Raw genomic sequence first — 14,428 nt, forward strand, 5'->3', positions numbered from 1 at the left:
TCGACATTTGAGTGAAATGAAACACTATGGCAGGAGACCCGGGAAGACCCCACTACTGACACAGAGACATAAAGTTAAAACTGCAGTTTGCCAAAATGTACGTGAGTGTGCCAAAAACCTTCTGGGAAAGCAACTTATGGACAAATGAGACCAGTTTACAGATTTTGGGTAAAGCACATCATTCTACTGTTTACCAAAAATGAGGCTTACAAAGAAAATAACACAGAACCTACATTCAAATATGGTGGAGGCTCAAAAATGTTTTGAAGTTGTTTTATTGCCTCTGGGACTGGATGCTCTGACTGTGTGCAAGGCATCATGAAATGTGAAGATTACCAAAGGATTTTGGTTCACAATGTAGTGCCCAGTGTAAGAAAGCTGGATTTGCAACCTAGGTCATGGGTCTTCCAGCTGGACAATGAGCCCAAACATACTTCAAGAAGCACCAAGAAACGAATGGAAACAGAGCTGGAGAGTTCTGAAGTGGCCAGTAATGAGTCCGGATCTAAATCCTATTGAACACTTGTGGAGAAATCTTAAATTGTTGTTGGTAGAAGGTGCCTTCACATACAGTTAGGTCCATATATATTTGGACAGAGACAACATTTTTCTAGTTTTGGTTATAGACATTACCACAATGAATTTTAAACAAAACAATTCAGATGTAGTTGAAGCTCAGACTTTCAGCTTTCATTTGAGGGTATCCACATTAAAATTGGATGAAGAGTTTAGGAGTTTCAGCTCCTTAACCTGTGCCACCCTGTTTTTAAAGGGACCATAAGTAATTGGACAATTGACTCCAAGGCTATTTCATGGACAGGTGTGGGCAATCCCTTCGTTATGCCATTCTAAATTAAGCAGATTAAAGGCCCGGAGTTGATTTGAGGTGTGGTGCTTGCATTTGGAAGGTTTTCCTATGAAGTAAACATGCGGTCAAAAGTGCTCTCCATGAAGGTGAAACAAGCCATCCTTAAGCTGTGAAAACAGAGAAAAAAAACCCATCCGAGAAATTGCTACAATATTAGGAGTGGCAAAATCTACAGTTTGGTACATCCTGAGAAAGAAAGAAAGCACTGGTGAACTCATCAATGCAAAAAGACCTGGGCGCCCACGGAAGACAACAGTGGTGGATGATCGCAGAATAATCTCCATGGTGAAGAGAAACCCCTTCACAACAGCCAACCAAGTGACCAACACTCTCCAGGAGGTCGGCGTATCAATATCCAAATCTACCATAAAGAGAAGACTGCATGAAAGTAAGTACAGAGGGTTCACTGCACGGTGCAGCCACTCATAAGCATCAAGAATAAAAAGGCTAGACTGGACTTTGCTAAAAAACATCTAAAAAAGCCAGCCCAGTTCTGGAAGAACATTCTTTGGACAGATGAAACCAAGATCAACCTCTACCAGAATGATGGCAAGAGAAAAGTATGGCGAAGGCGTGGTACAGCTCATGATCCAAAGCACACCACATCATCTGTAAAACCCGGCGGAGGCAGTGTGATGGCTTGGGCATGCATGGCTGCCAGTGGCACTGGGTCACTAGTGTTTATTGATGATGTGACACAGGACAGAAGCACCCGAATGAATTCTGAGGTATTCAGAGCCATACTGTGTGCTCAGATCCAGCCAAATGCAGCCAAACTGATTGGTCGTCCTTTCATACTACAGATGGACAATGACCCAAAACATAAAGCCAAAGCAACCCAGGAGTTTATTAAAGCAAAGAAGTGGAATATTCTTGAATGGCCAAGTCAGTCACCTGATCTCAACCCAATTGAGCAGCATTTCACTTGTTAAAGACTAAACTTCAGACAGAAAGGTCCACAAACAAACAGCAACTGAAAACCACCACAGTGAAGGCCTGGCAGAGCATCAAGAAGGAGGAAACACAGCGTCTGGTGATGTCCATGAGTTCAAGACTTCAGGCAGTCATTGCCAACAAAGGGTTTTCAACCAAGTACTAAAAATGAGCATTTTATGTAAAATTATTGAATCTGTCCAATAACTTTTGGTCCCTTTAAAAACAGGGTGGCACATGTTAAGGAGCTGAAACTCCTAAACCCTTCATCCAATTTTAATGTGGATACCCTCAAATGAAAGCTGAAAGTCTGAACTTCAACTGCATCTGAATTGTTTTGTCTAAAATTCATTGTGGTAATGTCTATAACCAAAATTGGAAAAATGTTGTCTCTGTCCAAATATATATGGACCTAACTGTATGTGAGACCTGGGGCAGTTTGCAAAAGAAGAGTGACCCAGAATTGCAGATGAGAAGATGAGAGGTGTTAGAAGCTCGTTGATGGTCATTGCAATCAATCACTTCCTGTGATTTAATCCAAAAGGTGTCTAACCAAATAATAAGTTGAGGGTGGCAACAATTTTGTCTGGTCCATTTTGGGTGTTTTGTGTGAAATTATGTTCAATTTGCTTTTTTTTCCAGTGTAATTGCAATAATTTTCTCGGGGAAATACTTCATTTTCTGGAACAATTTTAATGGTGCCCACACTTTCAGCCATGACTGTAGATCATTTCATGTTGATGTTATAAGGGGAGTAAAATACAGTAGCCACAGGGCACAAGCAAAAAATGAAGTCTGTGGTACCTGGTACCATATTGGCACCTGCATAACCCTCCTTGTGGATGGTGTTTGCTACCAATTGAGTAGGATGTACTAAACACTGGAGGGCCCAGTAGCCAATAAAAAGGAGATTGTTGCTCCACTAAGGTCAGGAGCTCCAAGGTCCTACATTTAGTTTTACGAATGCTAAAAAAAGTGTAATTAATTATTAGATATTACATAATAAATGGGCTTCTATCTGAGAACAGACCATGGGCCCTAATCTCTAAATGCTTGTCATAAGCAACCGTCATCATGTATCTCTAGCATATTCCTCTTCTATAAAGGCAATAATAATTGGTAGAGAAAACCATGACATTCATTAGCTGAGACCCCTGTAAAGTCTCATTTGGACTTGCTGCACATGACCTGTTTGCCCCTGGAATACTGGCTGTTATCCTTTGCCAGTTATCGGCGTTATCGTTGGGTACAAGCCTATATTGCCTAGTGCCTTAGGAACGCACCAATGATCCTATCGAGGCCGGAGAACATCACAGAAGGTCAGCTCATTGTTAACACAACATACTCGTCTTACCTTGAGCACAAATCCCTCAGGACAGGCATGATCGTACTTGTACACCTTGTAGACTACTAGGAATACGACACACGCCAGAAATGCCAGAGCAAAGAGGACAAGAACGGTAACCTGTAGAAAAAAAAAAAGATTTCAGAAATTCTCTCCTCTGCTTTGTTCTGTTCTATCGCCTAGAAGACTTGCACAGTATATGCATTCATTGATGAGGTGGGGCAAGTTTAACAACAGTAGGAATTGAAGAGAATGTATAGACCCACGTATTATAATCTCATGAACGCATAGTAATATAATTAAGACTGGATAAACTGGAGGACGGAATAATATCTGTTATGTTATTCCGCATCCTGACTAGCAAATCTGCCTAGTTATCCAGGGACATATTCTTCATTGCTGCACAAGTTGGTATATTTGCCATTTTGTAGATTGGTAAAGCCTTTGTCAATATGGGCACGCAGAAATGATAAACTTAAGTTGTTTTCAGCAGACAACCATTTCATCATCTACCCACAAGGGTCGGAATCCTGGGACATGCACCGATCAGCAGAACAGTGCACTTTTAACCCTGTTAGAATGGAGTGGCAGTGCACCCTGCCATTCCATTCTAACGGTGCACATTCTGAGTGGCAGTGCACCCTGCCATTCCATTCTAACGGTGCACATTCTGAGTGGCAGTGCACCCTGCCATTCCATTCTAACAGTGCACATTCTAGTGGTCAGGCCTCCACCTATCAATAAGTTATCACCCATCCTATGCATAAGTGATTACTTGCTTTCATAAAGAGATGCGCAGCCCTACAGTTATAATAAAATGATATCCCTTTCAGATATTCCTGGACGCCATTACACCCCTCACCATCCGCAATAGGTAGACCAGGCATACATCCAACATTTTTGCACGTTTTCTACTTCTGTGACTGCTAACATGGTAGAATTTATGGCGACATCATTGTGCAGGTAAATCCTGTCCAGTCACCCTGATTTACCATGTATAACCCAATGTTCATCTGATCATGATTGTGGCAACTTAGCGGGATGCTTTTCCCCAAGTTATTGCTGCTGTGATCAGTAAAGTCTGATTCCTCAAAACAGCCGCTAATTGCAGATATGATGTGTCTATGAAAGCAGGATAGTGATACGAGGAACAACCAAAACAGATGTATTTGACTGTTAACTCGCTATGATTCACCAATTATTTAGGGTCCCCTATCTTACCCACTCACCATTGTGGTTCAACCAGTCTGTGACCAAGTCATCTGGATGGGGGACACATATCTGTAATTTTTGTCTTTTTTTTTCAAGTATTCCTACCTCCCTAATGTTTGTTATCCAAGCCTTTTATGCTTCTTTTTCCTTTTTGTTCATTTATCACCGCTGACCACATCAAAGTAAGTTGAGCTGATCTTTGATGTGGTCATGAATAAGCCACGAGGAGCAGAAAAAGAGATGAAAAAGCTACAAACTCTCCTGTCAGCAGATCACTGGCAGATTCTCAAGACTTTCTGCAGCTAGCAAGAGTCAAAGAAACCCATAAAAGCCAGCTAGAACAATTGTTTTTAGCACCCCAAAAAATATTAAACAATAAAAAAAAGCCGCTGAATGTGTCCATATCCTTTAAACATTCATCATGTGTATATCCATAGTGGCCATGCCACTAAATAAATGCGTCTATAGGAAGGTTTAAGTACCGACAATATTCAGTCTGATATCGAAAAAAAATTGAAAAAAGAACAAAAAAAAAATAAAAGCCACAGATTTCCTGCCGGGTAGATGTGAAAAAGCACGTTCTTGGTATATGTCAGATGCAAAAGACGTCTTTGAACACATTGAGCGGGAGCGTTTCCCGGATATACTCTCAATATACAGTGAAGCACAATTATGTCTTTATTCCAGCCGGCACAATAAACACATTTGTTCTTCTGACTATTATCATTTCTCATTATGCCTGTAAATAGCAGTAGACATTACATATTGCCATTAATAGGAAGAGCTAGTTATAATTATGTAAACTTGTGCTGCCCGTAAAATAATGTATTTACGACATGTAATTACTGTTCTTTGTCTGCTTTCCTATTACCTTTTATTATTGTATAATGGGATGTTGTGAAGATGTGTGTGACTATTAAACACACATAATTGGGTGATCAATGGAAGTGGAAGACTTTTTTTTTATTTTACTTTCACTGAACATATAAAACTGGAGGAGAAAGATTAAAGAGACATACCGGTTATGTGATCATATAGATAAAATTTGTGTATTATAACTATTATAGAGGGCGCTACCAAGCTGTAGAGTAAAAGTGCCTTTAAGATGTTGTCCCACGAACATTTTAATTAACAGATCTTAAAATAATAATAAAATCCATAATTGAATGTGTTAAAAAAAAATGTTAATGTGCCGAGATAATCTTATAAATTTTCCCCTGCTGAGTACTGTGTAATGGCTGTGTTCAACCAATCAAAGCTGCTCCAGTTCATGGTCATCATATGCCATAACTCTTGGCCAGGGGAAGAAACATAAGTCACTTATGATAAGTGAGTATACAGATATGAAACAGCAGAGGTTTGCAGCTGCTGCTTTCTGAGGTAAAACATTTTACTGTTTGTTTTATCACAGCAGTGATTATTTTTGCTGCATCTCCTGTCCTATGGGCACATCATAAATCACATCAGTGATATATAAGTTAGCAGCAGATGGAGCTCCTACGTCACTGATTTTATTTGTGATGAGCTCAGAGGGTTGGAGACACAGCAGAACAGGTACGGACTGGGGCTGAAATTCAGTCCTGCATTTGAAATCACTCAGGCCCATGGTGTCCCCGTCCCCTTGAACCAGATGGGATATATTACTAATATTATCCTGGATGGGGAAAAGGAAGATTTTCAACAAGACCAATAATTCTAATGATACCCGTGGCCTGGTGGGGTAAGTGATGGAGTCAGTGACTTTGTGCTCCATCACAACTCTTAACAGCATGGGTATCTTGAGAACACCGATTCTGTTAACAACGTAGCAGACAAGGCAGCCCATGACCAGACAGACAAGTCCTTCTGGCATTTGCCAGAATTACCAGATGGCCAGTCCAGCCCTGCAGCAGACACACTCACTCCGGTGATAAAACAGACAGGAAAATTGGTTATGTCAGGCAAGAAAATGTTACCTTAGAAAACAGCAGCCATGAGCACCTGCAATTTTGTTTGTATACTCACTTATCATAAGTGACTTATGCTTACCCCCTGGCGAGGGGTTATGGTATATTCCTACCATAAACTACAGCAGCTTTGTGTGGTGGATACAGCAAAGAACAGTACAGAGCAGGGGCAGATTTACAAAATTATCTCAGCACAGCAATAGTTAACATAAGTAACTTATGCTTACCACCTGGCCAAGATCTGCTGTAGCATGTGCCGACCATGAACTGGAGCAGCTCTACATGGTCACACACAGCAAAGAACAGTACAGAGCAGGGGCAGATTTACAAAATTATCTCAGCAAGGCAACACTTAACATAAGTAACTTATGCTTACCACCTGGCCAGGATCTGCTGTAGTATGTGCCGACCATGAACTGGAGCAGCTCTACGTGCAGGGGCACATTTAGAAAATTATCTCAGCACAGGAAAAAAATTTTAACACATCCAATTTTGAGCTTATTATTATTCCCAGATCTATTGATTTAAAATGTACTTTGTTTGCAGGACAACCATTTTATGGGGTTTCACAATAACCAGATATACTGTATAATATATGCATTTTATACGTGTTGTAATGCATTAATTATACTACTTTTGTGCTTCCGATTTATTGATATGTTGTGTAGTCCATGGCTGACGGACCAGAGTCCTGGGAGCCTCTTATTTCTTGCCTTGTCCTCGGCATATCTTTTAGGGAGAAATGTTTAATTAGCTGAGGGGAAGAGATAACCTATTGGGTATTGCCTTATCTGTAAGGTGGACACTGCTTTGACGGGCAGCAACTAGAAATCAGCGAATCTCCTGAAATTCGTTTGTCAGATTCATTTACATTGGTTGGCAGATTTGATTGAGTCCAAATAAAAATTGGTCTTAATAGAAAGTGTCCTGACTGTTTTTTATTATGCTGTTACATTGAGGAAGGCGGGGGGTCGATTCCTGGGTCTCAGAGGCAGAAAAACAGTGGAAGGCCAGGGATGCAGTGACAGTGGGTGAGACACTAATTAAGGATTCAGGTAAGGGCCTAGAAGGTGAATATCATGCATTTCTATTTTAACCCCTTCGCAGCCCTTGTGAAAATGAAATTTTGCTGAATACATGCAAATTAAAAATTTTCAACAATTAGCCAATCAGATTAGCTAGGGAAAATTTTGACAAATTACGGTACGTTTGTTACAACTTGATTAACCTTTCTCTAGCATTATTCATTTTTGTAACGCGGGAAGAAACCTGTATAAAAGTCTTGGGTATCATCTTGACAAAAGTATAGAAATCGCTACTCAGCAGTCTCATTATCATAACAGACAAAATTACTATGAGAGATCACATAGAATCCCCGCATTCACAATGTCACCATTCAGCTCCTCTCCCTCCCTGCGCAGTGACCTCTATGCAGATCACTGAGCATGCTCACAACACTCTCCTTTAGAAGTTATTTTCTGACTGAGGTTTCTTATTCTTATATGCAGAAGAGCAGCACAGACATGATGGCTGCTCCCATAATCATGCATAGCACATTTGTAGAATAAAAGAAATTGCAATCAGAAAATAAAAAGATTAGTAAAACAACCGGTTTCACTATCTGGTTTTTATTTTTAAAGAAGGAAAACTAGTGATAGAGAGAGTTTCCCTTTAATATAATGCAAGAGTGGGAGATTGCTATGGTGATATGTTTCATTGTCTATATGGAAGACGTCAATCGATTCAAATCTATTTATTGACATTATAATGGATATATATGAAAAAATAAGGAAGAAAGAAGGGAGGGAAAGCAGAGGAAAATGGAATGAAAGGGAAGAGAAATGATAGAAGGAGGTGAAAAAAAAAAGGAGGGGGAAGAAGGAAAAAGAAAGGGAAAGAAGGAAAAAGAAAGGGAAAGTTAACAAGGAAAGGAGGGCTAAAGGAAAGGAAAAAGGGGGGAAGATAAAGAATAGACGGATGGAGGGAAGCGAGGATTGAAGAAAGGATGGGATCAGGTAAAGTGAAGGAAGGAAAGAGAAGAGAAAGGAGTGGGAAGAAAGGAAAGGAAAAGATAGATATGAAAAATACAGAAGGAAAGAAAAAAGGAGGGAAAGGAGAGGAAATAGAAAGAATGGAAGGGAAGAGAATAGAAAGGATATAATGAGGTGAAGAAGAAAAAAAAAAGAGAAAGTTAAAAAGGAAAGGAGGGCTAAAGTGAAGGAAAAATGGAGGAAGATAAATAATTGAAGGATGGAGGGAAGCAAGGATTGAAGAAAGGGTGGGAACAGGAAAAGTGAAGGAAAAAATTAAAGGAAAGAGAAAAGAAAGTATAAAAAGGGGGAAGAGGCAGGGAAGAAAGGGAGTGGGAACAAGGAGAAGAAAGAGGGAAAGGAGGAGTTAATGAAGAAAGACAGACACACAAACAAAAGGAGCAAGGAAAAGTAAGGAATAGAAGGAAATGAAAGAGAAAGCAGTAAGGCGGGGAAAGCATAAAGAAAAACAAAAGGAGAAATGAAGAAAGATAGAAAAATTAAAGATAGATAGCTAGATAGATAAAAAAGTACAGAACCCCTATAACTTCAACAGAGCAGGCATTTATCTAAATCAAGTGTCACGCAGTACCTTGGGACTATGGGAACTATCCAGGTTTCTAGAACTCGGGATGCCCTAGACTATTCCTGTCCCACAGAATAATACTGAAGGTGGAAATGCCAGGTTCACGTGGCTAGCTATGCTCCTATATCAACCCTTAGCTACAGTATCCCTTCCCCCACCCAGGGAGGTGGGAAGATGAAATGTATAACACTGATAACACTAGCAAGACAAACAAGGCAAGACTGACAGTCATAAATAAATGAAAATATCAATCATACAAAATACACTCACCAAACGGAATGGAACACAGGGGAGAAAATGGAAGGATAAAACAAATAGGACAGGGTGAGGATGCGCACACAAACAAAACTCCAAGCAACAATCTCCTGAACAAGTCTCCAAACGCCAATTCCAACCACGAACAACATCTTCAACTCCTGAACCAGGCTGTAAGAACTAATACCAGGCCAGCATATATAGCAGAAGGGAGTGGTCAACACTGAACAGCTGAGACAACCCAGGTAGGAAAGCTCTAGGAGCTTCAACTGAACAGTTTAACCCTTGTACTGCCAGCAAGGATACAAACTGCACTGTGTAATAAGATGGTGAAGTACTTCTAACCATTGCAGGAGTACGTGAAACCAGACATCGCAATCTTCTGGCCCCTCTTTATCATGGTACATCTGTGACATGAAGAGTATTAGTTCAGCAACACCTCATGCTTTACCAATGACACTAATTTACAAAGGATGCTTTGTCTTATAAGAGGGCATAATTTCAGGCTGCACTTTACTGCACCAAAATAACAAACGTAACAGCTAGATGTAACTACGCACATTTTGTGTTGTGGTTTATGACGCCCTGTAATTACCATTTGTGTCATGTGCAGTGTAACACTGCGCTACTGCATAATTTCCATCATATACAGAAAAGCCGTGAACGCTGGCAGAAGACGGGAAAATGCATCCGCAGAATGCCAGGTTGTATGTATTCATTGGCCGTATATATTACCTTGCACTAGTAGATATGTGAATTGTTACATTGATTTATTTGACAGATCCATACACAGCTTTGGATTTCGGCCACAGATGAGTTGTACGCCCTGAGCTCTTGTCCTTTCAGCTGCAGTCAAGTATATACACTGTAGATGTGGAGTGTACACCTTCTTTTACATATGGCTGGTATTACCCACTCGGAATCATTTACACCAGGAAGCCAGCACAAAATAATGAAAAATGTTTCTCTAAGTGATGGTCCGACTGAATTACTCATTTAATGATTGCTGGTTGCAGTGGGAAACCATCTAGTACATGGCTGTCTGCAGTGGATCTTCCAGAATCGGAGTCTTATTTTTCCAATGTCTTTCATTATAGCATCTGCAACACATGCCCCCATAACAATGTTTGGCACAGGTTCCCCCATAATAGTTTCTGCTACACATAGGCCTCTTAGCAATTTCTTTCATAGCTCCAGGTATATGTGAGACAGGGGCAGGACAAGTTGTGTAGGAGGAAAACACATCGTATAAGTGTAACAAGGTGGTCCGGGGTGGTAGTCGTTGTCGAGATCATTAAGCAAGAATCAGCACCCTGGCGCCTTACACATGAAGAGATGAGTACTGCTGGAATTCTAGTCCCCGGAAGCACCACAGAGTCGCAATCTTTGCTCCAGCGGTTAAACTTTACTAAGTGACAAGGTATCCATCACATACAGGGGTACAGTTCACGTAGGTCAACATTTCCTATTCCCTGCCCTCTCTACGGACCAATCGGGTCCAATCTGTTCATTAGCTCCCATCCTGGTCTCGGGTCCCATATTCTGCCTGGGGACAATCCCGTTGAGCTGATGTCTGTTCCCACTGCTCTCCAATCTGGAGCAGCTGTATCCGCCCATGACCGGGGATCTCTATGCACTGCTCACTGATGCACACTACCTGCCCTGGGCAAAACTGCCCGGGCTTCTGGCGCTACCCAGGAAGTGCTTCTCCTATACCCCCAGTGACTCTGCACTGTCCCACCCTAACTCCTCTCATCTACTTAAGCCCTATGTTGCTATACCTTGGTAACACTTCTTTCTATCCCTAAGCTTATGCAAGACACATAACAGTACTTGCACATTACAATACACACAGTAGTACAACATTAAATAAATATCAGGGCGCCGCATGTGGTACAGGTGAACAGTTTACAGGAGAGGGAAGGAAATTGAGGGTCCCCGCCACCTCCTTACATCAGAATGAGGTCTCTTTAAAGGTGTTGGCCACTTTATCTATATTGTAACTTGTGTTGGGGATATGATTTCTGGGAACTTACTGAAATATAAGTAGTTGAAGTTCTCCTCCTGTACTTACTAACGCCGCCTCCTTCAGAGACTTCACCTCTGTCCTGTTCATGTGACCACATGAGTCCAATTGAAAAAAAAACACTACACACGAGAAAGCTGTTTTGCAGTTGGTCCGATGCTCGTCCATCTCAGCTAATCTGAGAACAGGAGAGCTGTGCAGCCTGTGGCCAATCCCTTTAAGGAGACATCGTTTTAATACCACCTGTTTGCCACCTACAGAGCTTGTCCTGTCCCTGAATCACATACACCTGGTGCTGTACCACTTACAGGTACTGAAATGTATGTTCAGTAAGTGCACTCAATAGTTGGTCGGGGCTCCTTTGCATCAATCACTGCATCAATGCGGCATGGCATGGTGGCGATCAGCCTGTGGCACTGCTGAGGGGTTATGGAAGCCCAGGTTGCTTTGATAGCAGCCTTCAGCTCTTCTGCATTGTTGGGTCTGGTGTCTCTCATCTTCCTCTTGACAATACTCCATAGATTCTCTATGGGGTTAAGGTCAGGCAATTTTGCTGGCCAATCAAGCACAGTGATACTGTTGTTTGTAAACCAGGTATTGGTATTTTTGGCAGTGTGGACAGGGGCCAAGTCCTGCTGGAGAATGAAATTTCCATCTCCAAAAAGCTTGTCGGCAGAGGGAAGCATGAAGTGCTCTAAAGTTTCCTGGTAAACGGCTGTGCTGACTTTGGTCTTGATAAAACACAGTGGACCTACACCAGCAGATGACATGGCTCCCCAAACTGATTGTGGAAACTTCATACTAGACCTCAAGCAGCTTGGATTGTGGCCTCTCCACTCTTCCTCCAGATTCTGGGACCTTGATTTCCAAATTATTATTATTATTATTATTATTATACATTTTTATAGCGCCATTTATTGCATGGCGCTTTACATGTGAATACAGGGCAAATATAGACAAATATATTAAACTTGAGCAAAAAAAAAACAAAACAAGGCACACAGGTACATAATGAGGGAGGACCCTGCCCGCGAGGGCTCACAGTCTGCAGGGGATGGGTGAGGATACACTAGGAGCGGGTAGAGCAGGTTGTGTGGCGGTTCAGTAGGTTGAGGATCACTGCAGGCTGTAGGCTTGTCGGAAGAGGTGAGTCTTCAGGTTCTTTTTGAAGGTTTCTATGGTAGGCAAGAGTCTGATGTGTTGGGATAGAGAGTTCCAGAGTATGGGGGAAGCACAGGAGAAGTCTTGGATGCAGTTGTGGGAAGAAGAGATGAGGGGGGAGTAGAGAAGGAGATCTTGAGAGGATCAGAGGTTGCGTGTAGGTAGGTACTGGGAGATCATGTCACAGATGTATGGAGGAGATGGCTTTGTATGTCATTATGAGGGTTTTGAACTGGAGTCTCTGGGCGATTGGAAGCCAGTGAAGGGGTTGGTGCAGCGCCCCAGAGTTCTGGTCGTTGCAGTACTGTGGCTCTGCCGCTAAGGGGAGCCATGGTACGTTCGATGGCACCGAAGGAGTTCCTCCAATCAGGTATCACAGACACCAATATGTTTCATAGCTGGGCCTCCGGGGGGAGCTAAGGGTGCTATTCATTAGGCCACTCCCCACCATAGTGGGTAAACTGGGGGTCAGGCAGAAAGTTAGAGAGAACGCTGACGGGATTGAACGGAGCAACACCCTGTGGCAGGGGGTGTTGTGAAGGGAGAGACTGTAGGGTCTCTGCCAGGGGTGGGATCCTGGCAGAGGCTTGGCATTGAAAGAACGTAACGGGTCCGCGCAGGCTCCTGGAAGCGGCGGGACTCAAGGAAAGGACTAGAAGCGAGACAGATTGTGCTGAGTGAGAAACGAGATCAAGCAGAAGGAGAATACCAGCAGGGGTTGTGCTGAAAGAGGCAGCACCTTGCTGAGGCGCAATACCGGTGGCCGGAACGCCGAGGGAGTGGATTAGAATACAGCTTCAAGCCATACTCCAAACAGCGGCAGGACAGTCGGTCTCAGGCGGGCTGTCTACCACATATCACCTATGAAGTCTTGGGGGGCAATTGCGGGAGAGGGGCGTCTCTAGGGTCCCGGAAGAACTCCAGGCCTACCTGACAAACGGGTGCCATTCCAACCTGAATACAGGGAAGGGGTGGATTACAGAGGAACATCAAATCGAGTTGTGAGGGAACTTAAGAAACAGACACAACCGTTGTGGGGTCACTTTCCGTGAGCACAGCAGGGAAGGACTACAACACATAGCGCTAGAAGGAAGGCACAGATTTCCACCTGAGAGGAGGGCTCTGGAGGTGCCATTGGACCGGCCGGACTTGCGCAGCCTGGTGAACCGTATTCTGGACTGAGGACTCAGAGATCTCCAGTAAAGAGGTAAAGAGACTGCAAACTGGTGTCCTCGTTATTTACCGCGACTTACACCCCACAACCGCACCGTTACATCGCTACCATTACTACCACCTATTTCACCGGACGTCCCCCACTGACGGACAGGGCCACGGACCGGGTCTAGCCACCGTGACAACCCCCAGAGCAGAGACTCAGAGGCCCGGCTCCGGGTACCCCTCGGCCCTGCGGCGGTGTGGGGGCGCTCCAACTTGGCGTCACGAACAGGATCTACTTAAGCCTGAAGAATCAGGTCATGTGTGCCTAGAGACTGTGATTTACTGTGCTTGGACTGTACTTTATTGCAAGACTGTGTGCTGTGCCATTTGCCGCCAAAACCGCCGCCATTACAGCGCTGAGGAGAGCGCAGGAGAAGAAGAAGGGCGTGGAAGCGGGCGTGAACAAGCTGAAGAGCGCGAAAGACAATGGCCGCCCAGTCTAAATATCTCGGCCCCTTGAGGACGTGTCCGTCAGCAGCCGAGATCCGCCTCCTGATCCTTAATGGTGGGCAGAGACAACGAAAACGAAACCGCCCACGAAGAAGAGAGCGGGAAAAGGACCAGGAAGAAGAAGCAAGCAACATGGAGGACGCCATGGCCAGCCGCCCGGAGCCGGAGCGTGGGGTCGGAGCCGAGGACTCCCCCAGCTACCCGGAGAGGCACCGCAGCCAGACCTCCACAGTTGACGCTGACCTCCTGCAGACCGGAGCGGACGAGCTGATCCACCAACGCCGGCGGATGCAGCTGAGCACTGAGACCGGGTGGAAGAAGACCATCATCGGGAGCCTCGCCAGACGTCTGTCGGCAGCCTCTTCTGGTCCGGAGCAAGAAAGAAGTTCCAGCGCTCC

The 14,428-nt window shown here is 43.6% G+C and overlaps 1 protein-coding gene across 5 annotated transcripts in view; it reads right to left on the reverse strand.

The window, feature by feature from the left end:
- The window catches only part of NSG1 (neuronal vesicle trafficking associated 1), an 85,128-nt gene that overhangs the window by 24,703 nt on the left and 45,997 nt on the right, over nt 1–14,428 (reverse strand). For all 5 annotated transcript variants that reach the window (XR_013220107.1, XR_013220109.1, XR_013220106.1 and 2 more), the window contains exon 4: nt 3,156–3,266. Coding sequence is in view for 1 of the 5 variants with exons in the window: in XM_077280135.1 (XP_077136250.1) it covers nt 3,156–3,266 (111 nt within the window). In the remaining 4 variants the exon portion in view is untranslated. The remainder of the gene's footprint in view (nt 1–3,155; nt 3,267–14,428) is intronic.

Source organism: Ranitomeya variabilis, chromosome 1, assembly GCF_051348905.1.
Source record: "Ranitomeya variabilis isolate aRanVar5 chromosome 1, aRanVar5.hap1, whole genome shotgun sequence".
Lineage (NCBI taxonomy): Eukaryota > Metazoa > Chordata > Amphibia > Anura > Dendrobatidae > Ranitomeya > Ranitomeya variabilis.